The sequence below is a fragment of the Triturus cristatus genome, chromosome 2_2 (genome assembly GCF_964204655.1).
Source record: "Triturus cristatus chromosome 2_2, aTriCri1.1, whole genome shotgun sequence".
Classification (NCBI taxonomy): Eukaryota; Metazoa; Chordata; class Amphibia; order Caudata; family Salamandridae; genus Triturus; species Triturus cristatus.
The window spans coordinates 55,899,805-55,927,455 of NC_140582.1; the positions used below are offsets into that span (position 1 = coordinate 55,899,805).

At 49.8% G+C, this 27,651-nt stretch overlaps 1 protein-coding gene across 1 annotated transcript in view; it reads right to left on the reverse strand.

Annotated features, from left to right (window-relative positions):
* Positions 1-27,651, reverse strand: part of LOC146861822 (uncharacterized) — a 627,622-nt gene that overhangs the window by 42,992 nt on the left and 556,979 nt on the right. The window contains exon 9 of the mRNA XM_085643200.1: positions 19,417-19,470. Within this exon, the coding sequence (XP_085499326.1) occupies positions 19,417-19,470 (54 nt within the window). The remainder of the gene's footprint in view (positions 1-19,416; positions 19,471-27,651) is intronic.

The window sequence follows — 27,651 nt, forward strand, 5'->3', positions numbered from 1 at the left end:
CTGGAGGTACCTGGTGAGCTAGTTGGCCCCCAGGGTCCTGTGGCGCATTTTAAGTTGGGGAATTAACACCCCTTGAATACTGAGGGTCCCTGGGGTGCAATTAGCCCACCAGCTACCTCCAGTAAGCGCCACAGAGCTGCGTTGCTGAGAGGTGTAAAAAGGGGCATGGCCTCAGAACACCTCTCTGCAACGCAGCCCTCTGGTGTATACTGGAGGTTCCTGGTGGGGTAGTTGGCCAGCGATGCCAGACCTTTTTTTTGAAGAAGAAGAAGGGGTTGTGTGGCCCCACTTCCTTCCCTAATATTCTTGGCCCTGGGGACCCCATCCCCCAGGGCCTGCCCCCAATTTTTTTTTTTTTTTTTAAATGTGGGCCCCCCCGAGGTCATGGCCTTTGTAAAAAAATATATATATATTCTTTTGGAGGGGGGGCTGCGTTGCCCCCTCCTCAGGGCACTTAAGGCCCCGTGACCCCATCCCCCGGTACGGGCCTTTGTTTTTTTTTTAATTATTATTTAAATTTTGGGGAGGGGGGCCGCGTGGCCCCCCTTCCGGGCCACTTGTAGCCCCGGGGACCCCATCCCCCGGGGCTGGCCCTCTCCGTTGGGGACCGTGGGGGGTTCCCAATCCCCCCACGGTCCTTGCCAGCTCTCTGCGTCCCTCGGAAGCCGGCATTGCTTTTCCACATGGGGAGCTGCTAAGATGCAGCTCCCCGTGTGGAAAAGCAATTTGGTTTGAATTTTGAAAGAGAGAGCAGGTTTCCCTGCTCTCTCTTTCAAAATTCAAACCAAGTTTGCTATGGCAGGGCGGAAGCCGCAAGGCTCCCGCCCTGCCATAGCAAACAACAGTGTCCCGGGGGTGGGCGCCTTGGGACACTGCAGGAGCCGGCCCTGGCGGGTGGCGTTCCCCAGGGCCATGACATGGCTCCCCTCCCACCATCTACAGAGCCCCGGGGGTGGTGGACCCCGGGGCTGGGGGGTCCGTCACTGACCCCCCAATTTAAATATTTAGAGCCCCGGTGAGGTGGCGGTCCCCAGGGCATGTGGGGGGGGCTTGAGCCCCCTCACACAGGGTATTTAAAAAAATAAAATAAAGCCCCGGGGGGTGGCAGTCCCCGGGGCCACGGGTGGGCCGTGACCCCCCGCCATTGATTTCTTAAAGAAGTCCAAGGGTGGCGGTCCCCGGGACTGATGGGGGGCCTGAGAGCCCCAGACCTAATTTAAAGAAGCCCCGGGGATGGCGGTCCCTGGGGCTGGGGGGGCCTGACAGCCCCCCACACCTAATTTAAAGAAGCCCCGGGGGGTGGTGGTCCCCAGGACTGCGGAGATCCTGAGAGCCCCCTCACCTAATTTAAAGAAGCCGCGGGGGATGGCGGTCCCTGTGGTTGGGGGGGCCTGAGAGCCACCCCACACCTAATTTAAAGAAGCCCTAGGGGTGGCGGTCCCCGGGGCTGGGGGGCCTGAGAGCCCCCCATCTAATTTAAAGAAGCCCCGGGGGTGGCGGTCCCCGGGGCTGGGGTGGCCTGAGAGCCCCCGCACATAATTAAAAAAAGCCCCGGGGGTGGCGGTCCCCATGGCTGGAGGGCCCCTCTGGGCCCCCCTTTACATAAGAACTATTGCCCCTGGGATTTTGCCCCCCCGGGGGCTAATTACCAAAGATGCGCAGGCCTAGGGGGTCAGGGTGTTTCAACCCTGCCCCCTTTTTCCATTTTGCACGTTTTTCCTTGTTTTCTTGTGCTTGTGCTCGGCAGGGTGCGCGGATCCACTGCGCCCATAGATATATATGTGGTTTTACTTTTGATATTCTCAGGAACTATTGAACGAATTTACACCATTTAAACAAAAGGCACGACTCTGAACCAAGGGCTACCTTTTTGCCAAATTTGGTGTAATTCCGTTCAGCAGTTCGGGCTGTAGCTGCGACTAAAGGTTCCTATGGAAAATTGCATGGGAAAAACACGTTTTGGGACCCCCCTTTTTTCTCAGCCCCCGCTTGACGAATCACCCGAGACTTTCAGGATAGGAGCGGACCGGAACTGGCCAAAAGGTTGGAAAATTTAGCGAAGATTCGTCAACAGGCGCCAAAGTTATTGGGAATAGAATGTTGCGGATTTCCAATGGAAAATAGGTCCTAAGTATATAGGTAATATATATATATACATATGAGAGAGGACACCACACATATTATCCTGACACCATTTATTCAACGAAGGTAGGAGACATCGTGGCAACTTCATATTCCCTCCCGATGTGTTTCGTGCTTTAAAGAGCACTTCTTCATGGGGTGCTGGGATTTTGGTGATTGAAACCGGCAGTTTTTGCGCACTACATTTAAACAATTGTCCCCCGCCCAGGTGGCGTGGCCACCCCTGTGGCCTGATTGTCAATGTAGTGCTGCTGTGCTACTTTCATGAGTTGCCAAGTTCCAAACAGCATGTTACAGATTAGGTCCCCAGTGGGTGGGCATACAGCATGCCAGTCTCGCTGAATCACACTCGCCTGACCTTCAAGCTGAAATGCCTTTGGCACCCCAGCAGTACTGCGCCAAGCGCAGCGGGGTCGCTCTCACGGATCAGGCGGGGCCGCACAAAGCCAAACAAAAGTTTGCCTGTTGAGAGAGGACACCACACAGGTGAGTTCTTATCCTGACACCATTTATTCAACGAAGGCAGTCACAGTAGGCAGACATTGCGGTAACTTCATATTCCCTCCAAACGCGTTTTGTGCTTTGAAGAGCACTTCTTCATGGGGTGCTGGGATTGTGGTGATTGAAACCGGCAGTTTTCGTGCACTACATTTAAACAATTGTTCCCTGCCCAGGTGGGCGTGGCCAGCCCTGTGTCCTGATGGTCAATGTAGTGCTGCTATGCTACTTCCGTGAGTTGCCAAGTTCCAAACAGCATGTTATCAATTAGGTCCCCAGTGGGTGTGCACACAGCATGCCAGTCTCTGCACTGCCGCTCAATTTGCTGAATCACACTCACCTGACCTTCAAGCTGAAATGCCTGTGGCACTTCAGCAGGACTGGGTCGCTCTCGCGGCTCAGACGAGGCCGCACAAATCCTAACAAAATACTAGATATATATATTCCCTGAAAAACCATAGGCTTCAGGGATGTTATAGTTAGAAATAGCATTTAAAAAACCTTAAAAATTCGCGGAAAAAAACACAGGTTTCAGGGACATTATTGTTTGTTGGACTTGGACATTTAACTCATACAAAACCAGAGAAATTCATCCGTTATAGTTACTTAAGCTAACTAGAACTCATGCCCCCGCAATGCACCGCAGATGACGTCACATATTACATCATTCATGACATGGTCAGTGACATCACTCATGACATCTCAAATTACATCACTGATGACATCACTTCATTTCTAAGAGTCCTTAGGGGTTAACTAGCCTACCAGGCACCTCCAGTAAGCCCCACACAGAGGGATTGCTGAGAGATGGTCCGAGGCCACACCCCTTTTTACACCAGTCTGCATATGTGCTGCTTGGCGCATTGCTGGTGGGGCGATGAAGTCCTCTTGTGTCCTGAGGACATCAGGACACAAGTAGACTTCATCCCCCGAGCAGCCCCGTGGACCACCACCTCCCTGGGGCTATAAACACTAATAAAGGGGGGCCACGCGATGCCCCTCCTGGAGCCCTCGATGGCCCTGGGGACAGCCTCCCCCCAGGGCAGGCTCCTGCAATGTATTGGGGTGCCCACAACTGGGACATTGCCATTTGCTATGACAGGGCGGGAGCATGGCTCCCGCCCTGCCATATCAAACACTGCTTTGCTTCATTGAAGTGAGAGCAGGAAACCTGCGCTAGCTTCAACGAAGCAAACCAGAATTGCTTTTGGGCAAGGGGAGCTGCATGTTTAGCAGCTCCCCTTGCCCAAAGGCAATGCCGGCTCCCGCAGGAGGCGGGGAGCCATCAGGAACCGCAGGGGCATTAGGGCTTCCCCGCAGTCCCCAACGCTAGGGCCTGCTCGGGGGGTGGGGGCACCGGGGTCAGAAGTGGCCCGGAAGGGGGGTCACTCGGCACCACTCCCCTTTAATTTATTTAGATTAAAAAAAAAATACAGAAGGCTGGCCCCGGGGGATCGGGTCCCCGGGGCCATAATTGGCCTCAGGAGGGGGGCTCCTCCCCCAAAAAACCAAGGCTGGCAGGCACTAGGGGATGGAGTCCCCAGGGCCATAATTGGCCTGAGGAAGGAGGCCCTCCAAATATTAATTTTTTTTAAAGTAAAGACTGTCCAGGCCCTGGAGGATGGGGTCCTTGGGGCAAGAAGCGGCCCAGGGAAGGGTGGCCGAATATTTGATTATTTTATTGAAAAAGGAGGCAATGCCAGAAAAGGCTGGCCAGACCCTAGGGGATGAGGTCCCCATGGCCCTAAACATTTCAAGAGAAGGGGGGCGACACAGCCCTCCTTCTAAAAAACAAAAACAAAGAGAAGCCGGCTTGTCGCCGGATGCCCCGCCCCCCTCCCTGCACCAGACTGCAAACGCACCTCTTGGCATGTTTTGAGTTGGGGTATTAAGTCCCCTTCATTCCTAAGAGTCCTTAGGAGCAAACTAGCCCACCAGGTACCTCCAGTAAGCCCCACACAGTGGGATTGCTGAGAGGTGGTCCGAGGCTACGCCCCTTTTTACATAACTCTGCAAACACGCCACTTGGCGCATTGCTGGCGGGGCGATGAGGACCTCAGGACACAAGTAAACTTCATCCCCCGAGCAGCTGTGCAGCAGGAAGCGTGTTTGCTGAGTGGTGTAAAAAGGGGGCATGGCCTCGGACCACTATCAGCAATTCAGCTGTGTGGGGCTTAATGGAGGTACCTGGAGGGCTAGTTGGCCCCCAGGGACCCTCAGGAGGCAAGGGGACTTCATCCCCCAACCAAGAGTGCGCCAGGAGGTGCGTTTGCAGAGTGGTGGACAAAGGGAGCGTGGCCTGTGTCCAGCTATCAGCAATGCCACTCTCTAGGGCATACTGGAGGTATCAGGTAGGCTAGTTGGCCCCTAAGTACCCCCAGCAGCAAAGTGGACTTTAATCCCCATGCAAGAGCATGACAGGAAGCGCGTTTGCAGAGTGGTGGGAAAAGGGGGCGTGGCCTGCTATGAGAACTTAGCAATGCTACTGTGTGGGACTTACTGGAGGTAATAGGAGGGGGTAGTTGGCCCCCAAGATTGTCTTTGGGGGCCAACTACCCCTCCTGTTACCTCCACTAAGTCCCACACAGTGGGATTGCTAAGAGGTCTTCGGATGCCACGCCCCCTCTTTCTCCACCACTCTGCAAATCAGCCTGCTGGCACAGTACTGATTGGGGGATGAAGTCTTCTTTACTCCTGAGGGACTTTGGGGGCCAAGAAGCCCTCTTGATACCTCCTGTAAGTCCTATGCAGGGGAATTGCTGAGCGCAGGTTGGAGGCCCAACCCCCTCTCTCCAGCACTCTGCAAACGTGACTACCAGTTAAGGAAGCATTTGTAATGTAATAGGTCTCGCATTTGCAAGAGTTAGAGCTATTGGCATTGTAAATCTAAAAGTTTTTTTACTAATGTTTCTTGGAATGGAGTGGATGTAGACCTTGAAGAGCGTTGGGCTAAGGGAGGAGCCCTGGGGGACTCAGCAGGTGGTGTGTGTAGGGTCCGAGAGGAAAGGGGGGAGTCTGACTCGCTGTGTTCTGCCGGAGAGGAAAGAGTAGATCCAGTCGAGGGCATTGCCCCAGATACCTGAGTCGTGGAGTCTGCATATGAGGGTGCGGTGGGATACCGTGTTGAAGGCCGCTGAGAGGTCAAAGAGGATGAAGGCTACTGTTTCTCCTTTGTCCAGTAGGGAGCGGATGTCGTCTGTTGAGGCAAGGAGGGAGGTTTCTGTGCTATGGTTTTTTCTGAAGCCAAATTGTGACGGGTTGAGGATGTTGTGCTCTTCGATGAAGGTGGCAAGTTGGCTCCTGATGGCTTTCTTGATTACTTTTGCTGGGAACGGGAGCAGGGAGATGGGTCTGTAGTTTTGAGGTCGTGGGGTCTGCCGAGGGCTTCTTCAGTAGGGAGTTGCTCTCGGCGTGTTTCCAGTTGTCGGGGAAGGAGGTGTTCTCCAGGGATTGGTTGATGGTGTGGCGAAGCATGAGTACGATGGTGTCGGTGGCTCTGTTGAGGATGTGGTGGGCAGGGGTCTATGGGGGGCCCCGGAGTGGGTTGACTTCATCATATTCAGTGTGTCTTCGGTGGTGAGGGCTGTCCAGCTGTCAATCGTTGGCTTCAGGGTGTCAGGGGTGGCTGGTGGGAGTTCTGCGTGTTGGTTGTCTGTCGAAGTTGTCGTAGATGTTCTTGATTTTGCAGTGGAAGAAGGTGCTGAGTTTGTTGCAGAGGTCTTGTGAGGGGGGAATGTCAGTCAACTCGCTGATGGGTTGGGTGAACCCCATGATGATGTTGAAGAGTTCTTTGCTGTTGTGTGCGTGTGTGGAGATTCTGTCTTCAATTGCAGTTTTCCTCATGTTTCTGATGAGCCGGTGGTGGGCGGTGTGAGGTCCTTTCGAGGTGGTGGCAGGTGCTCCTGGACTCTCGTAGTACCGGGGTAAACCATCTGGCCTTCTTGACGTGTGTGTTGTTGTTCTTCCTGAGGGTGGCTATGGTGTTGATGCTGTCTGTGATCTATCTGTGTAGAGTTCAGCGGTGGTTGGGGGAGTTGCTGAGTGAAAAGGGGAGTTGGTCGTCAGTGATTTTGGTTCAGTTTTTTTGTGGTCCAAGTGCTGATGTTTGTGGATGGTGGGTGTTCTAAAGGTGAAGTGGATGCATCAATGGTCTGTCCACTGGAGTTCAGTGGTGTGGCTGAAAGCGATGGGAGTTTCCTGTTGTGAAGAGGGGGCCGAGGGTGTGACCCGCTGAGTGCGTGGGTTCGGTCACAATCTGGCGAAGTCCAATGTTGTGGAGGTTGTCCAGGAGGGATGGGGTGTTGGGGTCTAGTTGGTTGTCGAGGTGGAAGTTGAGGTTTACCATCAGGGTGTAGTTGGGGGATGCATTGACATGCGGGGAGATGATGTCCGTGATGGAGTTGGCAAATGGTCCGCGGGGTCATGAGGGTCAGTAGATGACGGTTGCCCAGGGGTGGTGGTGGGGCTGGCCAGTATCTTGAAGTGCAGGTGTTCTATCACGTCTGTGGGCTCGTCTGCATTTGGATATGTGGATGATGGTGATTCCTCCTCCCGGGCAGGTGGGGCGGTCCTTCCTGGAGATCTTGTATACTTGGGAAATTGCGATGACAATGTCCGGTCCCGAGGTTGTGTTGGTCCAGATTTCGGTGATGAATGCTACGTGCGGGGTGGTGGTGTCAAGGAGGTCCCAGATTTCAGTGGGGTGTTTGTGGAGTGATCTGACATTGAGGAGAATGCATTGTAGGGTCTTCGATTCGGGTGTTTTTTTGCAGACGGGTGTGCTGAGTCCGTGTTCCTGGCGGTGCTGTAGGTGTGCCGGCAGCGGTGACAGCTGAAAGATCCATGGGTGTCAGCTGGTGATGCTAGCTTGCAGTTGTTGTTACGGCCTGAGTTGAGTGCATGGAGTGCCGCTGGGTTGTAGCATTGGTGGTACGGAGGTCCTGGGTGCCTGGCGCTGGTCCCGGTCCGGTTTGAAGACAGGTGCAGATGGGTTTGCCTTCGGTGCGCCATTAAGTAGGGGTCAGGGGGGGCTGGACAGCTGGGAGGCTGGAGCAGGTAGGGGAAATGGCTTGGGTCGGTCGCTCTGGTCTTGCTAGGGGGAAGGGGCCACGGGGGCAGCAGCAGCAGGGAAAAGCAGGCAAGAAAAGTGTGAGAGGGTGAAATAAAACCAGAAAAGTGCAAGAAAAGTTGGGGACTGAGATAGAAGGAGAGTAAAAGGGAGAGATAAAATGAGGGTGAAAAAACGAGTAAAATGGAGCAGGAGAGGAAAAAGTGCAGCAAGAGAAGGAGACAGAGGTCCACTGGACCACCAGGGATGAGGTGCAGGTATAACCTGCGGGTGGAGGAGGGCCTCGAACACCTACACTCAAGAGTGTGGGGGCTCGGGGGAGGCCTCACTTAATGATGGAGCTGCGAGGGTGGGTGAGCAATTTCACTGACAATGAGTCAGTGGTCTTGCTCGCATGCTTCTTTCTGCACCCCTCTTTCCTCTTTCTGCACCCCTCTTCCCTTATTCTGCACCCCTCTTGTTTCTTTCTGCACCCCTGTTCCTTCTTTCTGCACTCTTCGCCCCTATTTCTGCCCCTCTCTTGCCTCTTTCTACACCCCTGTTCCTTTTTTCTGCACCCTTCTTCCCTGTTTCTTCACCTCTCTTGCCTCTTTCTGCACCTACATTCCTTCTTTCTGCACTTTTTTTGTTTCTTGCTTCTTTCTGCACCGCTCGTGCCTCTTTCTGCACTCCTCTTCCTTCTTTTTGCACCCCTCCTGCCTCTTACTGCACCTCTGTTGCTTCTTTCTGCACTACTCTTGCTTCTTTCTACACCTCTCTAGCTTCTTTCTGCACCACTCGTGCTTCTTTCTGCAACCCTCTTCCTTCTTTCTTTACCACTGTTAGCTCTTTCTGCACCTCTGTTCCTTCTTTCTCCACTTCTTTTGCTTCTTGCTGCATAGCTCTTGATTCTGCCTCTTTCTGCATCCCTCGTCCCTCTTTTTGCACCCTCTTGCCTCTTTCTGCACCTCTGTTGCTCCTTTCTGCACCTCTTGCTTCTTTCTATGCCACTCTTACTTATTTCTGCACCTCTCTTGCTTCTTTTTGTCCCACTCATGCTTCTTTCTGCACCCCTCTTCCCTCTTTCTGCACCCCTCTTCCCTCTTTCTGCACCTCTCTTGCCTCTTTCTGTACCTCTGTTCCTTCTTTGTGCACCCTTCTTCCCACTTTCTTCACCTCTCTTGCCTCTTTCTGCACCTCTGTTCCTTCTTTCTGCACTACTCTTGCTTCTGTCTGCACCTCTCTTGCTTCTTTCTCTCCCAATCATGCTTCTTTCTGCACCCCTCTTCCTTCTTTCCGCACCCCTCTGGCTTCTTTCTGCACCCCTGTTTCTTCTTTCTGCACCTATCTCCCCTCTTTCTACACCTCTATTGCCTCTTTCTGTACCCCTGTTCCTTCTTTATGCACCCTTCTTCCCTCTTTCTTCACCTCTCTTGCCTCTTTCTGCACCTCTGGTCCTTCTTTCTGCACTACTCTTGCTTCTTTCTGCACCTCTCTTGCTTCTTTCTGCACCACTCATGCGTCCTTCTGCACCCCTCTTCCCTCTTTCTTCACCCCTGTTGCCTCTTTCTGCACCTCTGTCCCTTCGTCCTGCACTTCATTTGTTTCTTGCTGCACATCTCTTGCTTCTTTCTGCACCCTTTGTGCCTCTTTCTGCACCCCTTTTCCTTCTTTTTGCACGGCTCTTGCCTCTTTCTGCACCTATGTTGCTTCTCAATGCACTTCTCTTGCTTCTTTCTGCACCTCTCTTGCTTCTTTCTGCACCACTCATGCTCATTTCTGCACCCATCCTCCTCTTTCTTCACCCCTGTTGCCTCTTTCTGCAACTCTGTTCCTTCTTTCTCCACTTCTTTTGCTTCTTGCTGCATATTTCTTGCTTCTTTCTGTACCCTTTGTGCCTCTTTCTGCACTTCTCTTCCTTCTTTTTTCACCCCTCCTGCCTCTTACTGTACCTCTGTTGCTTCTCTATGCACTACTCTTGCTTCTTTCTACACCTCTCTAGCTTCTTTCTGCATCACTCATGCTTCTTTCTGCAACCCTCTTCATTCTTTCTTTACCCCTTTTGCCTCTTTCTGCACCTCTGTTCCATCTTTCTCCACTTCTTTTGCTTCTTGCTGCGTATCTCTTGCTTCTTTCTGCACCCTTTGTGCCTCTTTCTGCACCCCTTTTCCTTCTTTTTGCACCGCTCTTGCCTCTTTCTGCACCTATGCTGCTTCTTAATGCACTTCTCTTGCTTCTTTCTGCACCTCTCTTGCTTCTTTCTGCACCACTCATGCTCATTTCTGCACCCATCTTCCTCTTTCTTCACCCCTGTTGCCTCTTTCTGCAACTCTGTTCCTTCTTTCTCCACTTCTTTTGCTTCTTGCTGCATATTTCTTGCTTCTTTCTGCACCCTTTGTGCCTCTTTCTGCACTCCTCTTCCTTCTTTTTTCACCCCTCCTGCCTCTTACTGTACCTCTGTTGCTTCTTTCTGCACTACTCTTGCTTCTTTCTACACCTCTCTAGCTTCTTTCTGCATCACTCATGCTTCTTTCTGCAACCCTCTTCATTCTTTCTTTACCACTTTTGCCTCTTTCTGCACCTCTGTTCCATCTTTCTCCACTTCTTTTGCTTCTTGCTGCGTATCTCTTGCTTCTTTCTGCACCCTTTGTGCCTCTTTCTCCATCTCTAGTCCCTCTTTTTACACCCTCTTGCCTCTTTCTGCACCTCTGTTGCTTCTTTCTGCACCTCTTGCTTCTTTCTGTGCCACTCTTATTTATGCTCCTCTCTTGCTTCTTTTTGTCCCACTCATGCTTCTTTCTGCACCCCTCTTTCTGCACCCCTCTTCACTCTTTCTGCACCCCTCTGGCTTCTTTCTGTACCCCTGTTCCTTATTTCTGCACCTCTCGTGCCTCTTTCTGTACCCGTGTTCCTTCTTTGTGCACCCTTCTTCCCTCTTTCTTCACCTCTCTTGCCTCTTTCTGCACCTCTGTTCCTTCTTTCTGCACTACTCTTGCTTCTGTCTGCACCTCTCTTGCTTCTTTCTGTACCACTCATGCTTCTTTCTGCACCCCTCTTCCCTCTTTCTTCACCCCTGTTGCCTCTTTCTGCACCTCTGTCCCACTCATGCTTCTTTCTGCACCCCTCTTTCTTCTTTCCGCACCCCTCTGGCTTCTTTCTGCACCCCTGTCTCTTCTTTCTGCACCCATCTTCCCTCTTTCTGCACCTCTCTTGCCTCTTTCTGTACCCCTGTTCCTTCTTCTTTCTGCACCTCTCTTGCTTCTTCCTGCACCACTCATGCTTCCTTCTGCACCCCTCTTCCCTCTTTCTTCACCCCGTTGCCTCTTTCTGCACCTCTGTCCCTTCTTTCTGCACTTCATGTGTTTCTTGCTGCACATCTCTTGCTTCTTTCTGCACTCTTTGTGCTTCTTTCTGCACCCCTCTTCCCTCTTTTTGCACCTCTCTTGCCTCTTTCTGCACCTATGTTGCTTAATGCACTTCTCTGGCTTCTTTCTGCACCTCTCTTGCTTCTTTCTGCACCACTCATGCTCCTTTCTGCACCCATCTTCCTCTTTCTTCACCCCTGTGGTCTCTTTCTGCAACTCTGTTCCTTCTTTCTCCACTTCTTTTGCTTCTTGCTGCATATTTCTTGCTTCTTTCTGTACCTTTTGTGCCTCTTTCTGCATCCCTCTTCCCTCTTTTTGCACCCTCTTGCCTCTTTCTGCACCTCTGTTGCTTCTTTCTGCACCTCTGTTCCTTCTTTCTGCGTTACTCTTGCTTCTTTCTGCACCTCTCTTGCTTCTTTCTGTACCACTCATGCTTCTTTCTTCACTACTCTTCCCTCTTTCTGCACCCCTCTTCCCTCTTTCCGCACCCCTCTGGCTTCTTTCTGTACCCCTGTTCCTTCTTTCTGCACCCATCTTCCATCTTTCTGCACCTCTCTTGCCTCTTTCTATACCCCTGTTCCTTCTTTCTGTACCCTTCTTCCCTCTTTCTTCACCTCTCTTGCTTCTTTCTGCACCTCTGTTCCTTCTCTCTGCACTGCTTTTGTTTCTTGCTGCACATCTCTGACGTCTTTCTGCATTTCCCTTCCTTCTTTTTGCACCCCTCTTGCCGCTTTCTGCACTGCTGTTGGTTCTTTCTACACCTCTGTTGCGTCTTTCTGCACTACTCTTGCTTCTTTCGGCACCTATCTTGCTTCTTTTTGCCCCACTCATGCTTCTTTCTGCACCCCTCTTCCTTCTTTTTTCACCCCTGTTGCCTCTTTCTGCACATCTGTCCCTTCTTTCTGCACTTTTTTGTTTCTTTCTGCAACTCTCTTGCTTCTTTCTGCATGTCTCTTGCTTTCTTCTGTACCCCTCTTGCCTCTTTCTGCACCTGTTCCTTCTTTCTGCACTGCTTTTGTTTCTTTCTGCACCTCTCATTTCTTTCTGTACCCCTCTTGCCTCTTTCTCCACCCCACTTCCCCGTTTCTGAATGTCTGTTGCTTCTTTATGCATTTCTCTTGCTTCTTTCTGCACCTCTCTTGCCTCATTCGGCACCCCTGTTCCTTCTTTCTGGACCTCTGTTCCTTCACTCTGCACTTCTTTTGTTTCTTGCTGCACATCTCTGACTTCTTTCTGAGCCCTTGTTGCTCTTTCTGCCTTTCCCTTCCTTTTTTTTGCACCCCTCTTGCCGCTTTCTGCACCACTGTTGGTTCTTTCTGCACTACTCTTGCTTCTTTCTGCATCTTGCTTGTTTCTGCACCACTCGTGCTTCTTTCTGCACACCTCTTCCCTCTTTCCTCACCCCTGTTGCCTCTTTCCGCACCTCTCTTCCTTCTTTCTGCGCTGCTTTTGTTTCTTGCTATACATCTCTTGCTTCTTCCTGCCCCCTTTGTGTCTCTTTCTGTACCTCTCTTCCTTCTTTCTGCACCTCTGTTGCTTCTTTCTGCACTACTCTTGCTTCCTTCTGCAACGCTCTTGCTTCGTATTGTACCACTTGTGCTTCTTTCTGCACCCTTCTTCCCTCTGTCTCCACCCCTCTTGCCTCTTTCTGCACCTCTGTTCCTTCTTTCTGTACTGCTTTTGTTTCTTTCTGCATCTCTCGCCTTCTTTCAGCATCCCTTTTGCCTCTTTCTGTACCCCTCTTGCCTCTTTCTGCACCTCTGTTCCTTCATTCTGTACTTCTCTTGCTTCTTTCTCCACCTCTCTTGCCTCTTTCTGTACCCTTCTTCCCTCTTTCTGCTCCTCTCTTGCCTCTTTCTACACACACAGGGCTACCTTTAAACTGACCTCAGGTTCAGCAGTGCACACATGCAAGTGCAGAAATGGGCTGCTTCTTTCTGCACCTCTTGCTTCTTACTGTGCCACTCTTACTTATTTCTGCTCCTCTCTTGCTTCTTTTTGTCCCACTCATGCTTCTTTCTGCACCCCTCTTTCTGCACCCCTCTTCCCTCTTTCCTCACCCCTCTGGCTTCTTTCTGTACCCCTGTTCCTTATTTCTGCACGCATCTTCCATCTTTCTGCACCTCTCTTGCCTCTTTCTGTACCCCTGTTCCTTCTTTGTGCAACTTTCTTCCTTCTTTCTTCACCTCTCTTGCCTCTTTCTGCACATCTGTTCCTTCTTTCTGCACTACTCTTGCTTCTGTCTGCACCTCTCTTGCTTCTTTCTGTACCACTCATGCTTCTTTCTGCACCCTTCTTCCCTCTTTCTTCACCCCTGTTGCCTCTTTCTGCACCTCTGTCCCACTCATGCTTCTTTCTGCACCCCTCTTCCTTCTTTCCGCACCCCTCTGGCTTCTTTCTGCACCCCTGTTTCTTCTTTTTGCACCCATCTTCCCTCTTTCTGCACCTCTCTTGCCTCTTTCTGTACCCCTGTTCCTTCTTTCTGCACCCTTCTTCCCTCTGTCTTCACCCCTCTTGCCTCTTTCTGCACCTCTGTTCCTTCTTTCTGTACTGCTTTTGTTTCTTTCTGCATCTCTCGCCTTCTTTCCGCATCCCTTTTGCCTCTTTCTGTACCCCTCTTGCCTCTTTCTGCACCTCTGTTCCTTCATTCTGTACTTCTCTTGCTTCTTTCTCCACCTCTCTTGCCTCTTTCTGTACCCTTCTTCCCTCTTTCTGCTCCTCTCTTGCCTCTTTCTACACACACAGGGCTACATTTAAACTGACCTCAGGTTCAGCAGTGCACACATGCAAGTGCAGAAATGGGCTGCTGGCCTGTAAACTGCCATGCCCTATTATATGCTAGGGACTTAGAGGTAGTTTTAATCCCCCTGCCCTATCATGTACTAAGGCCTTACAAGAGAGGGCATGCCAATCACAGGGGCAACCCAACCCATAGTGTACCCTAGTGTATGTAGGTGTTTTCACTGTATTCTAAGTGTCTTTCAGCATAGCACTGGCTCCGGGCCGGGTTAGGCAGAGCCCAGGGTCAGTCAGAGTCAGTTACCACCAGCACCAGTCAGCAAAAAGTTGGGAGGTGCCCAGGGCACAGGATGACTTTGCAACAAGGTCTGTTTCTGAACCTGTGTTCTATTTTTTCTGTACCTTTCTTCCTCTTTCTGAACCTCTGTTGCCTCTTTCTGCATTTCTCTTGCTTCTTTCTGCCTCTTTCTGCACATGTCCTACCTTCATAAGCACAGTTAAAACATTTCATTTAAAAAACCTTCAAAATTTAATGAAAAAATCATAGGTTTCAGGGACATTATAGTTAGAAATTAGCATTTAAAAAAACTTTGAAATTCACTAAAAAAAACATAGGTTTCAGGGACGTTATAGTTAGAAATTAGAATTTAAAAAACCTTAGAAATTCACTGAAAAAAACAGGTTTCATGGACTTTATAGTTAGTTGGACATTTCACTCTTACAAAACCAGAGAAATTTGCCATTATAGTTAGTTGAGCTAACTATAACTCGTGCCCCCGAGATGCACCGCTGATGACATCACATATTACATCATTCATGACATGGTCAGTAACATCACTGATGACATCTCAAATGACATCACTGATGTCCCTGAAGCCTATAGTTTTTTCAGTGAATTTTAAACTTTTTTTAAATGCTAATTTCGAACTACAACGTCCCTGAAACCCATGTTTTTTTCAGTGAATATATATATATAATCATTTTTGTACAGTAATGGATAAAATCTCTCGAAAAATAAGAGGGAGGAAAAAAGGTGTTTCTCCTTCTTACGCCATCCTCTGAGAGGCGCAGTAATTTCATGCAGTTCCAAGTTTACAAACCTTTGTAAATCTGGGATTGCATGAAATCAATGAGTGAATGCATTGGAACACCCACATTCCACCCATGGAAAGCCTTTCAAAAAGAAATGTAACTCAATGCAGTGCAAATCACTAAAGACAGCGCAAAACGCCTCTTGCGTGACTTTGTAAATATCAACTGGAATTTTGTGTCATGGATGTGCCACAAAAGTGGTGCAACCATGACAAAAAATGTTTGTATGTCTGGTCCTTATACTCAAGTGTAATAATCATAAAAAATGTGAACACAAACAAAGGGCTTAACTACCCTGTTGCAATCAAGTGCATACTGCATTGCACACAAATACAATAATGTGAAGTTCAATAAAAGGGGAACAAAAATATACATTAAACAATATTGACCAAGGTCACTAATGCTTGCAGATACAAACAACTAATGCTTGCAGATACAAACAAGTTCCATGCTGCTAACAACATCTGTAGAAATTAGATTAAATAAGGCTCATTAACTGAATGTATCAAAAGCAAAGTGTAGGCTAAATGGTACCCGCCCCATCATAACTGGTAACCCCAGGTTAAGCATACACAAAAACCACGTCATTTACATAAATAGCCAAAAGGGCTGATAAACAAATCAACCAACGGAGGAGACATGTTGACCAAATTTTCATTTTTTTACAGTGTCAAGCCCCAGCCCCAATGGGCCTTTCTCACTTTACTACAAGAAGACCAGAAATGTCTCTGGCCAAACCCACAAAAAGCTAAAGTAACAAAAACATCTTATCTGGAAAAAATGTGGCTCTTCCTCAGACACTGCCCCATTCAGCAAAGTGATTGCTCAGACAGCAGGTAGCTTTGGTGCTAGTTCTTAACAGGAGAATTAAAAATCAGGGCACAATCAAGCATGAGATCTCTGCACTTGACTATCAACAGCTTCCGTGAAGCAGTAATCAAAAAATAGACAGCAGGGAAACTTCCTCACCTTGAACATCAGAATCTACAGACCCTTCCCTCACCACAACCAGCTACTAAATAGCAGTGCACTGGAAGAACTAAACAGAAGCTTTGTACTAATAGGGTCCTTGTTGAATTCTTGAAGTCAGGCCTGCCTTCATCCTCCCTCACTTTACTGCTTTATCTCTACCTCCCAGCCTCATGATTGCAGTCAATAGACTTCGACTGTCTGGGAAAAATGTATCATCACCCATCTTGTGCCACGATAAACCAGGGTAATCCAAAATGTATCTATTTTCTTCATATAACCAGACTCGTACCACATAGAAATTCATACTTGACTTGCGCTAAACAGTTCAGAGGGGCCACATTACAGTGGAACTTAACATGAGAGGTATCAGTAGAGTCTCCTCTCCCTGACACAGAGAAAAACGTCTGGTCAAACTATTGATTCACAAACCTTCATACAGCATTTTAGTCATTTTAGGCGAATATCCTAGGGTATGGCTGATAGTCCAACACCCTTCATGAAGGAAGGCTTTGTGTTTACCTCCACGTAAAAAAAAAATGGTTCTGGGATGGGCCTAGGCCTCTTCGTGCTTGCTGGATTAGTATGATTCAAGGGCCAAAAAATATGGTCTTTATAACAGTTTTGGACACTCAGGGTACGGTCATATTACCATCCCAATAAATTAATAGCCTCCAACACAAAAAATGACTCAGTGTTAAGGATGCATCTGAAATATTTTGGACATGAAGCAGCACTCTTTTAATTTAAAAAAGGAAAAGTTACAGATTTGATAACATCTGCAAAACCATACTTGACTTTTCATGCAAGGGATTTTCCATTTCTTTCTTTCTATATAAAATAGAGAGCTCTGCCTTTATTTATTTTATTTGAGGGAAGTATTGGGAGGTCCAGACGTTTTTATTAAGTGGATTCTTGCAACTCTCTACAGATTTCATGGGGAGCAAATGCTCTAGGTTGAAATTATTTATATTTACATAGTATATATGGCAATACTTAACCTTGCAATTCTGAAGGAACAGTGGGGTGGTTTGGTTAGGGTATGGAATGGTTAAACTGGGCATTGCTGAACTGATTTTCTTGAAGCAACATACAGGCTCTTGGTGAACACTGTATTATTTGTACAGCAGCATGTGATCTCATTTAAACTTCAATGAAATACTGTTTGAAAAAAAACCTGAAAGTGAACATGAACTTCAGCCTTTAACGGTGCACCAGTGAGCCCAAGTCACAGGAAATGCTTTTCTACACCATGTCATATCTTTGATGCTTCTTATTATTTCTGCATTACCCACATAAGTAAACCATATCACAAGAAGGGCTTTCTACACCATGCAAACTCTTCAATGTATGTTTCCTTAACAAGGTGTTCCATAGAGGCACCAAGCTACGGGGATATTGTCGCGCCTTACCTACATTTTGTTAATGGACTCAACATATCTCACCAGTCTTCTAAGCACTTATCTGGATATCAACAGCCAAGCGTGCAACTTTCAAAACGTTCTGCATTGCACTGGAATCATCTTTGGCAAGAGTTTTTCCTTCATCCAGTGAACCTAAATTATATTCCCTTTCTAAAAGAAAGAAGTGATCTGTACCACCTGCTCCTCTACTCAGGCATAAAAACAATGAAACTGTCCTGTTAAAGACAAGATGCCTTAAAGACCATCTGGAGGTCTGAGAGGCCATAAAGAATTTGTGTTTCCCAAAATTTGATGAAGGCCCCCCTACACATCAAAAATTGCCATTCACTTTCAACACTAGGCCATGGATGCCACATAAGTGAGGATCATGCCAATTCTAGAAATAGAACCCCCGTCTGTTAGGCATTGGGGCATATTCAGCTATCTATAATTTGCTCACTTCATAGCTCATCAACACTTTCACCATGAAATTGTATGAGAAGCCTCTGCTAACTAAGCACAACATCAATGCACCACCCATGTAAGTGATCCAGCATTTCCTAACCCTTACAACCACCAAAGGCACAGTGATCATATTAAGTTAAACATCTTACCTCTCACTATATACTAAGGTATGATGTTATGTAACACAATAAGACCACAAGTCTAGGCATCAGGTACAATACAGAAATACCTCCCACGCATGCAACCCTTCGAATCAACATACTTTCAACGATATGCTTCAAACAGTGGTGGGATAATATAACAGGTGTCTGGGCATCCACCCTGCTAATTGTTCGAATTTATGATGTGTGTCTGCTAAACTGACCCTTGACACTCATCATGTCAATATCAGGCAACTAGAGGCTTCTGATGCATTGTGGCAAAGTTGTCACTCAGCCAAGGCTTGCTGGGTTAAAGGTTTCATGGCCCTGAGGGCAGGGAAGGGACATCATCAACCTGGCAAAGCCCTGTGAAGAACCTCCCCCTATTCACAAGTGTTGGTGTCACTGACCATTGTCTGTCCTGTGAGCTTTAGGTTTAAGCCCTGAAGTTCCAGAACTGACTTCCAATCAAGGAAGCTACAAACTACCCTTTCCAAATTCGTCGCAGAATAATGTGGGATCTCACGAACACCCCTCCATCCTGTGATGAGTTACGGAAGTTCAACCTTTTTTTTGGCTGATGCTCGGTAAGGTTAACCAATAAGAGGTGGAAACAGGATTGCCCAGTTTCTGCTGCCTGTCTTAAGTCTTCAGATCCTTCCTGGCCCATCATGCATTCTACCTCTTGCCACTTTCTCATGCTGCCATCTTTGCCGTACCATCATCACCACAATAGCCCAGCAGGTAATTAATGTATTGATTGTTTTGCTGTGCATGTGTATGTATAAAGGCATGTGTGAGTATTTCTGCGCATGTGCTAGAGATTTGATATATGTGAATGAGCACGTGTGTGCCTGCGAATGGGTGGGAATAAGTATGTGCATGTGTTTGTGCTTGTGCGTGGGTGGGTGTAAGATTGTGAGTATGCATGCTTGTGTGCTTCTGAATAGATGGGTGATGGAGTGCATGAGTATGCATGTGTGCGGGTCTGTATTTGTGTTGAAGAACCCCTCAGGATGCCACAACTTAAAAACTTAAACAGCCACCTGTTGAAATTTAATCAGGGAAATATCACCTGGTGAAGAATTTCAGCATGAGTTGCAACCTTGATCCATACATTTCGATTTATACCTGAACCAGGATTAGAACAGAATCTGTAAGGAGGGTCAAAATGTTCAAATGAGAAATATTTACTAGAGGAGCTCCTTTTCATGATATTGTGTGTTTTAGATACAAATGAGACCCCCTTCAACCAACCTTCCTTCACTGTTGACTCTGTGAATCATTGTAGCCTTCCAGAGCTGAAAGCCCAAACACAGGTCAACAAAATGCATCCTTTAACCATGTTTGTGTACTGGTTAAAATATATAGGCTCAGTTCAAAAAGTGAGGACTAATTGCCTGCATAATGTACTGGGCACCAGGCAAGCATTCTCAGATGCACAACATCACACATAATCTGTGGCCATATCTGTGGGTAGGCCATCAAATGGTAGAAGGGCAATACCTCTTGAGCTCAGTCATTGCTGATGATAGAATCTGAAGTTGCTCTCCTACCTGACGAATGTCTTGATTGATATAAGTGACGGGGTCTTCTTCTTTGTGATTGAGCTGCAGCAGCAGGAGCAACAAGAAAGATGAGAGAAATGAAGAGGTAATGTTTTGCCAGAGCATGAAAAGTAATTTGTAATGCAATAAATAAGTGTTACAATTCTACATGCCCCCTAGGTAATCAGTCTGAACAGTCAACAACACCTGATTAAAAAAAATAATAACACCAAGCAATTGGTGTTCCCTTCTTTATTCTGTGTTTCTGTATTATTTTAAGATGACAGTTGCGAGAATGGTGAGAGCAAATCTGCAGTTCTATGAAGTTGAAACCAATGTCTTGCTCAGTTTTTTAGAAAGAAAACAGGGATATCATGTAAAAAATTGCATTTGACACATCTGCCTTTCTTCTCTGTGTTCCTCTCTCTTCCCTGCAGTGCCAACAAGAAGACCCTATGGTTTCCTCAGGGCACCTCCATCTCAGAGAGGGCTGTTAGTTAAAAGAACTTCTGCTCAAGGCATTAAACACTTTCTTGCCATGGGATGTTCCCCATTAGTATGTGATCAGTCATCTACGCCTCTAGCTGTCAGTGCCGGATAGATATGCTACCAAAGTATGTGTGTCACTGCCTGGTACGCCTACAGCTCTCTAGATCCCATCCTCAGCACACCTGAACAGGGTTCTGACATAGATACATTATAACATTGCGGTCTTGATGGTAGATAACAATTCCTCTGTGATATATCAAGGAATACAGGAGTCGAGATTTATAAACTTCAATGACATTTTAATGGAAATACATGTCAAAAGGTTAGAGATTGGGGAAAGGGGCTAACCATAAACAGGCCCTATACCCAGCTTTTACTCCAGTCAAAGAAGTTAATGCAGTCCTCTATTGTACTACAAAGCAAGGGGAATTTGCTTAAAAAGTAAAGTGCAAATATTTAAAGAGGCACAAGAACTGAGCATAGGGACTGACTGGAGGCCAGATGCCCTGATCTCATAAAATCAGATATGCCTTTGTCAATGCTGTAAGCATAGGTATGGTAAGGGTGCATTAGAACAACAAATAGTTCTTTTTATTTTACATTATAGGAGGATATGCTAGCCTACACACTGTCAGAAGGGTTAAAAAGAAATTGCCAAGTGCTGTACTGTAACGGTACCAAAGACAAGAGCTGCAATGTAGGAGTAACATGAGTGTTCTGATATGGGAAACAGCAAATCCAACACAGTCATTGCCATACCTTTACCAAGCCTAGAATACCACATATATGCCTTTACCACGCATGCCTTTACCATGCAATTTTTTACCATGCTTATACCTTTACTATGCATGCCGTTACAATGAAAATGTAAGTATATCTTAGGGAAGTACATATGTGTGTATATATTACCTACCGGCATATATATGTGTGTAAATATTACCTACTGGCGGTTGCCAGTAGGTAGTTATAGTTAGGACCTTGTTTCTATTCAAAAAGTGTATTTTACTATGCCAATCTCTTTTGCACCATTTGACAAATGTTCGTGAAATTTTTTTAAGTAATGGCCCACTCACTTCAGCTGGTGTGTTGAAAATTTTGGGGTGATTCATAAAGCGAGGGCCGAGAAAAAGGGGGGTCACAAAACACGTTTTCTCTATGTTAAATTACATGGGAAACTTTAGACACGGCTACAGCCCAAACTGCTGAATGGGATTACACCAAATTTGGCATAAAGGTAGCTTTCGGTTCAGAAAACACTCTTTTTGTTAAATGGTGTAAATCCGTTCGGTAGTGCCTGAGAAGTGTAAACATCTCTCAGATATACAACTGGGGACGCGGAGGATCTGCAAACCCTTCCGATCTCGTGCCTGCAATCTGATTGGCTGCCAACACTTCAAACCCATAAGTGTTGGCAGCCATCTTGTGACTCGGAGAGTCACAAGATGAAAAGGGTAAAGATAAAAAAGGTAAAGGTAAAAATAACCTAAAAAAACAAGAAAAGGGGGCAGGGTAGAAACACTCTGACTCCCTAGGCCTGCTCAGGGGGTCTCACAGGGACCCCACAGGGCCAAAGAAAGCATTTTTTAAAATAAATATTGGCGGGATTCGGGGTGGATACGTGAATCTGGCAGCTTTTTTTTAAACTACGGTCAGGCTCCTGTGCTTTGTTTTCTTTAAGCCACAGGGTGGGCGGGCAAGGGGGCCAATCATGAATTGAGATGCGGAGGACTGCCACCTCCCGGGGCTTTTTTGCCTAAAATAAATTGTGGGGGGCGCAGCCCAAGGGTCTGCCACCTCCCCAGGGCTAATTATCTTAAATGCAGGGGGCTGCGCGCCCCCCCCTCCATAGCCCCAGGGACTGCCACATCCCCAGGGCTAAATTCATAAAGATTCATGGACCGCCACTGCTGGAGGGGTGAAGGTGATGAGGTCCCCTTGCCTCCTGAGGGCCTCAGGAGTAAAGCAAACGTTATACCCCAAGCAGCAGTACACCAGGAGGTGTGTTTGAAGAGTGATGGAGAAAGGGAGAGTGGCCTCTGACCACCTATCAGCCATCTAGCGGTGTGGGTTTATTAGAGGTAACAGTAGGGCTAGTTGGCCCCCAGGGACCTTCAAGAGGCAAGGGAACTTAATTCCCCAACCTAGAGCATGCCAGGAGGCACGTTTGCAGACTGGTGAAGTAGGGGACATGGCCTGCTATCAGAACTCAGCAATCCTGCTGTGTGGGAATTACTGGAGATAACAGGAGGGGTAGTTGGCCCATAAGGATTTGCTTGGGGCCAACTACCCCTCTTGTTACCACCAGTAAGTCCCATACAGTGGGAATGCTAAGAGGCCAAGAAAAAATTGTAAAATGAGGCGGCATACCTCAGCGAACACAAGGTGATGTTCCAGAGATTCAGGGTTACCCTCAGTTGGTTCTTCAAAGGCAATCATTTGCATGAAAGGGGACAATAGAGAAGACCTCCTTTTTGACAGCAGACTGGATGTCCAAGACAAACCCTCATCCAAAATCATACTTACTAACAACAACAGTTCAAATCAAGTGAGGCAAATCTTATCCAAAAATTGGGACATCCTCAGATGGGACCCCATCATTGGTCATGAGATTGGAGAAAAACCCAGTATTACATATTTCAGAGCCAGATCACTCAGAGACACCCTTAGCAATTTTACACTTACCAAAGGCATCAAGGAACACAGTCCAGGCGGTCATTGTAAAGTCTACAATCATAGCAACACTAGAAATGTATACCACACTATCAATAGAAACATTCGCGGGGCGTGGCTACGGCGGCAATGGCTGCGGACGTGTTGGTGTAAGGCTCTGCCGGAGGCTCCCCTTGCCAGGCACAAAGCTCTGTCTACAACGCTCCGGTGGACACCAGAACGAACTGGTGCCTGTGCGGGAACATCCTGCACCTCCGCTGAAGTCCCTGCCCCGCCCGGACCCGGACCGCCGCACCGAGGCTGCCCCGTGAGTGACCTGCCTGGCTGGGGGATACAGAACAGGCGAGGCGGAGTACGGGAGCCCACGGCTGGTCCCCGCCCATGGGGCCGCGACTCGTGGGCAGCTCAGGGAAGACTGGGATTGGGGACATCTGCTACGGCCCTTCCCCTTCATCGGTGAGGGCTCTAATGGCAGAATTAGGGAGCCAACACAGCAATCGAGGAACAGGCCTGGGACCCCTGGCTGTCCCGCGCCGGAGCTCTTCCTACAAGCGGCGGGCCCGGAGTGGACAGGTGATATTAAGCGGGGACCGCCCGAACTGGTGCCGCCTTCGCCTCGCTGGAAACGCTGAGGCGCTGTTGCCCATTTAAGTCGCAGCTGCTTCTGCATGCCCGGGAGCCCGACTGGGGTTGCTGGGTGCCTCCGGCGGGAGCAGTCTTTTGCTGGATGCGGCGGTGGGGGCTGCCTCTCCTACGCCACTCGCAGCGCCCTTCCTAGTGCGAGGCACTAGAATTGTTGTGCCGGCCACACAAGGCTGAGGGACTGAGACCCTTGCTGTCATCCATGAGGAGCCCCCCCCCGCTGCCATCCGGGGGGGGTATGATCTCGACGAATTGGCCAGAGGCGAAGTGGTGAAAACTGGCTGGCCTGTGGCCTGCTGCACACGTTGGGATTGGAGAGGCCTCGCGCTCAGCGGGGGACAGCATGGTGGCGCTCCGCCCTTGAGGCTATTGAAGGCGGCACAGCCGTGAAGGAGAAGCAGCGGTTGACGTGGGGGTGGCTGCTGTCCGGCGGCTGGTCGTCTGGTTCCCTATCGGAGATCCCGGTTGGATGCCCTGCCTGCCGCCGCTGCTGAGATCAGAGCCTGTCTACTGCTGGGCGCACTGAAGGCGGGGAACTGAGTGTGGCGAATATATTGGGGGGGGAGTCCCCGAGCTGCAGTGATCTCGGCAGAAGTGAGACCGGGATATTCGTGAGGCTACCGCTGGAATCCGTGACCCCCAGACCTTTGAGGCGGCAGAGCTGGAGACGTGTTGCCCGGACTGGCCTTTGGCAATTTCCCTGATTTTCTGGAGCTGCCGTCTGTGCGCTGTTGGAGATACCCACAACGCCGGGGGGCTGTGAGACGACCTGCGTGGGTGGCGATGGTGCTGGAATGAGGTGACTTACAACATATATGGCCCACCAAGAGGATGTGTCCTGTCTGAGATCTGGGGATTGTGGATGGCCATCTGAGAGTCATTGACTTGATCGGCTGAGTGGCCCCTGGTGAAAGATCGGCAGGATCACTTGGTCAGCGGAGCAGCATAATTCGCTACACATATACTGTGGACTGTAATCCCAGCCAAGTTGGAGGGACAGTGCGGTGAGACCACATTAGGTGTGTGGATTACCGGGGTGCGCTACCTCTGCGGCTGATGTCGGGAGGCACCCGGGCGGGAACCGGAGCGGGGGGGCGCGCAGACTCTGCCGCCGTCAACTAAGTCCAAGATGGCGAAGCAGGGAAACCCGGATCAGACGGTGAACAAACTGGATGCGGTACTCGCGGCTGTGGAGCGGTTGGAAGAAACTATGGCTCAGACCCGAACCTCCTTGGAATCTAAAATAGACAAGGTGCCCATAGGCCTCACCCACTTACATGCGGATCACCGGAAATTGATGGATCGCACCACAGCTTTGGAATCCACACTCACTGAAGTCAAACCACAGGTGATGCAGTCCGATAAGCATATACAGGACTTGCTGCGCCGGGTGGAATTCCTGGAGAACAGAGCCAAAGACTCCGAAGGTCGAGCGTGACGCAACAATGTACGAGTGGTGGGGGTTCCGGAACGCTGGGAAGGGAGAGAGCCGGCGCTGTGTGTGGAGGCTTGGCTCAGGGAAGACTGGGATTGGGGACATCTGCTACGGCCCTTCCCCTTCATCGGCGAGGGCTCTAATGGCAGAATTAGGGAGCCAACACAGCAATTGAGGAACAGGCAGGGACCCCTGGCTGTCCCGCGCCGGAACTCTTCCTACAAGCGGCGGGCCGGGAGTGGACAGGTGATATTAAGCGGGGACCACCCGAACTGGTGCCGCCTTCGCCTCGCTGGAAACGCTGAGGCACTGTTGCCCATTTAAGTCGCAGCTGCTTCTGCATGCCCGGGAGCCCGACTGGGGTTGCTGGGTGCCTCTGGCGGGAGCAGGCTTTTGCTGGATGTGGCGGTGGGGGCTGCCTCTCCTACGCCACTCGCAGCGCCCTTCCTAGTGCGAGGCGCTAGAATTGTCGTGCCGGCCACAGAAGGCTGAGAGACAGAGACCCTTGTTGTCATCCATGAGGACCCCCCCCGGCTGCCATCGGTGGGGGGGGTATGATCTCGACGAATTGGCCAGAAGCGAAGTGGTGAAAACTGGCTGGCCTGTGGCCTGCTGCACACGTTGGGATTGGAGAGGCCTCACGCTCAGCGGGGGACAGCATGGTGGCGCTCCGCCCTTGAGGCTATTGAAGGTGGCACAGCCACAAAGGAGGAGCAGCAGTTGACGCGGGGGTGGCTGCTGTCCGGCGGCTGGTCGTCTGGTGCCCTATCGGAGATCCTGGTTGGATGCCCTGCCTGCCGCCACTGCTGAGATCCGAGCCTGTCTACTGCTGGGCGCACTGAAGGCGGGGAACTGAGTGTGGAGAAAATATTGGGGGGGAGTCCCAGAGTTGCAGTGATCTCGGCAGAAGTGAGACCGGTGTATTCGTGAGGCTACCGCTGGAATCCGTGACCCCCGAACTTTGAGGCGGCAGAGCTGGAGACGTGTTGCCCGGACTGACCTTTGGCAATTCCCCTGATTTTCTGGAGCTGCCGTCTGTGCGCTGTTGGAGATAGCCACAACGCCGGGGGGCTGTGAGACGACCTGCGTGGGTGGCGATGGCGCTGGAATGAGGTGACTTACAACATATATGGCCCACCAAGAGGATGTGTCCTGTCTGAGATCTGGGGATTGTCGATGGCTGTCTGAGAGTCATTGACTTGATCGGCTGAGTGGCCCCTGGTAAAAGATCGGCAGGATCACTTGGCCAGCGGAGCAGCATAATTCGCTACACATATACTGTGGTCTGTAATCCCAGCCGAGTTGGAGGGACAGTGCGGTGAGACCACATTAGGTGTAGGATTACCGGGGTGCGCTACCTCTGCGGCTGATGTCGGGAGGCACCCGGGCGCGGATCGGAGCGGGGGGCGCGCAGACTCTGCCGCCGTCAACGAAGTCCAAGATGGCGAAGAAGGGAAACCCGGATCAGACGGTGAACAAACTGGATGCGGTACTCGCGGCTGTGGAGCGGTTGGAAGAAACTATGGCTCAGACCCGAACCTCCTTGGAATCTAAAATAGACAAGGTGGCCATAGAACTCACCCACTTACATGCGGATCACCGGAAGTTGACGGATCGCACCACAGCCATGGAATCCACGCTCACTGAAGTCAAACCACAGGTGATGCAAGCATATACAGGACTTGCTGCGCCGTGTGGAATTCCTGGAGAGCAGAGCCGAAGACTCCGAAGGTCGAGCGCGACGCAACAATGTACGAGTGGTGGGGGTTCCGGAACGCTGGGAAGGGAGAGAGCCGGCGCTGCATGTGGAGGCTTGGCTCAGGGAGCTGTTGCCAGAGGGATCTCTTTCGCCGCACTTCGTCATAGAACGCGCTCATAGGGATCCGGCGAGGCCCCCCCCTGCGGGATCGGGTCCGCGGCCCCTGCTTCTTCGAGTGCTAAAGTATCGAGATCGAGACTCCATATTGCAGGAGGCCCGGAAGCTACAGGAGATCCAAATTGACAATCATAAGATAATGTTCTTTCAGGATTATACTATACGTGTGCAGCGGCAGCGACTTTCATTTCTGACAGTGAAACGACGTCACCGGCAAAAGGAATTTAAGTACTCCCTGTTATTCCCGGCCCGCCTGCGAGTGGTCGCCAACGACAAAACACACTTTTTTGATACACCCGAGGAGGCGGGGAACTGGTTGGACGCATTTGCGGGAGGGGGATCTCGAGATGGCGATGCAGCGGCGCAGCAGCCAAAACGGAGGGATCCGCTTCGTCGCCGCAGGCCCAAGGGAAGAAGGGGGCCAATGCCACCGCCTATGGGGCCCCTCCCAGAGTTGATTCTGAGTGGACAGAGAGACGCCCTGCAGGCGGCGGCGGAGATCGGCGGCTCGATGACAGTGGGTAGTGTATCTGGCTCCAGTCAGAGGGATTTATCCAGCGATGATGAGCAGATATATGGAATACCGGAATCACAGGACTCAGTTGAACAACCGGATGTCACCCCACAGACGGCGGATCTCCTTATCTGAACATTACAGAACTCAGCCCGCAGCTGATAAGTGCGTTGAGGTATCTGGGGGACTTGATGGGGGTAAGCCAGGGAATGGAATGTGAGTCATTGTAAGGGGAGGCGCGGGGGCCTGGGTGGGTCTGTTTGCGGGGATTGTTAGTGCGGAGGTGAATGGGGCTCCACTGGGTTTCGAACATACACAACAGCGGTGGAGGGCTAATGCACGGACGCCTTCACTGGAGGAGTGCCTCTGTGAGATAGTAGGTGGCCTGCTTTGCTCCCGTGGCTAATTTGCCGGCTGCCGGGGAGCCTCTGGGGGAACAGAAGTAAAAACTGTGGACATTCCAGTAGAGTAGATCCCTTCCTCTCTTGTTGATTTTTTGGCATTCCAGTAGAGTACCACGACGTGCACCTCCCTGGATTGATTTGACTGTTATTTCCAATCGGACGTTTGGGCGATTGCCGTTTGCATTTTTGCCCTTTTGGTATTAGTAACGTTTGC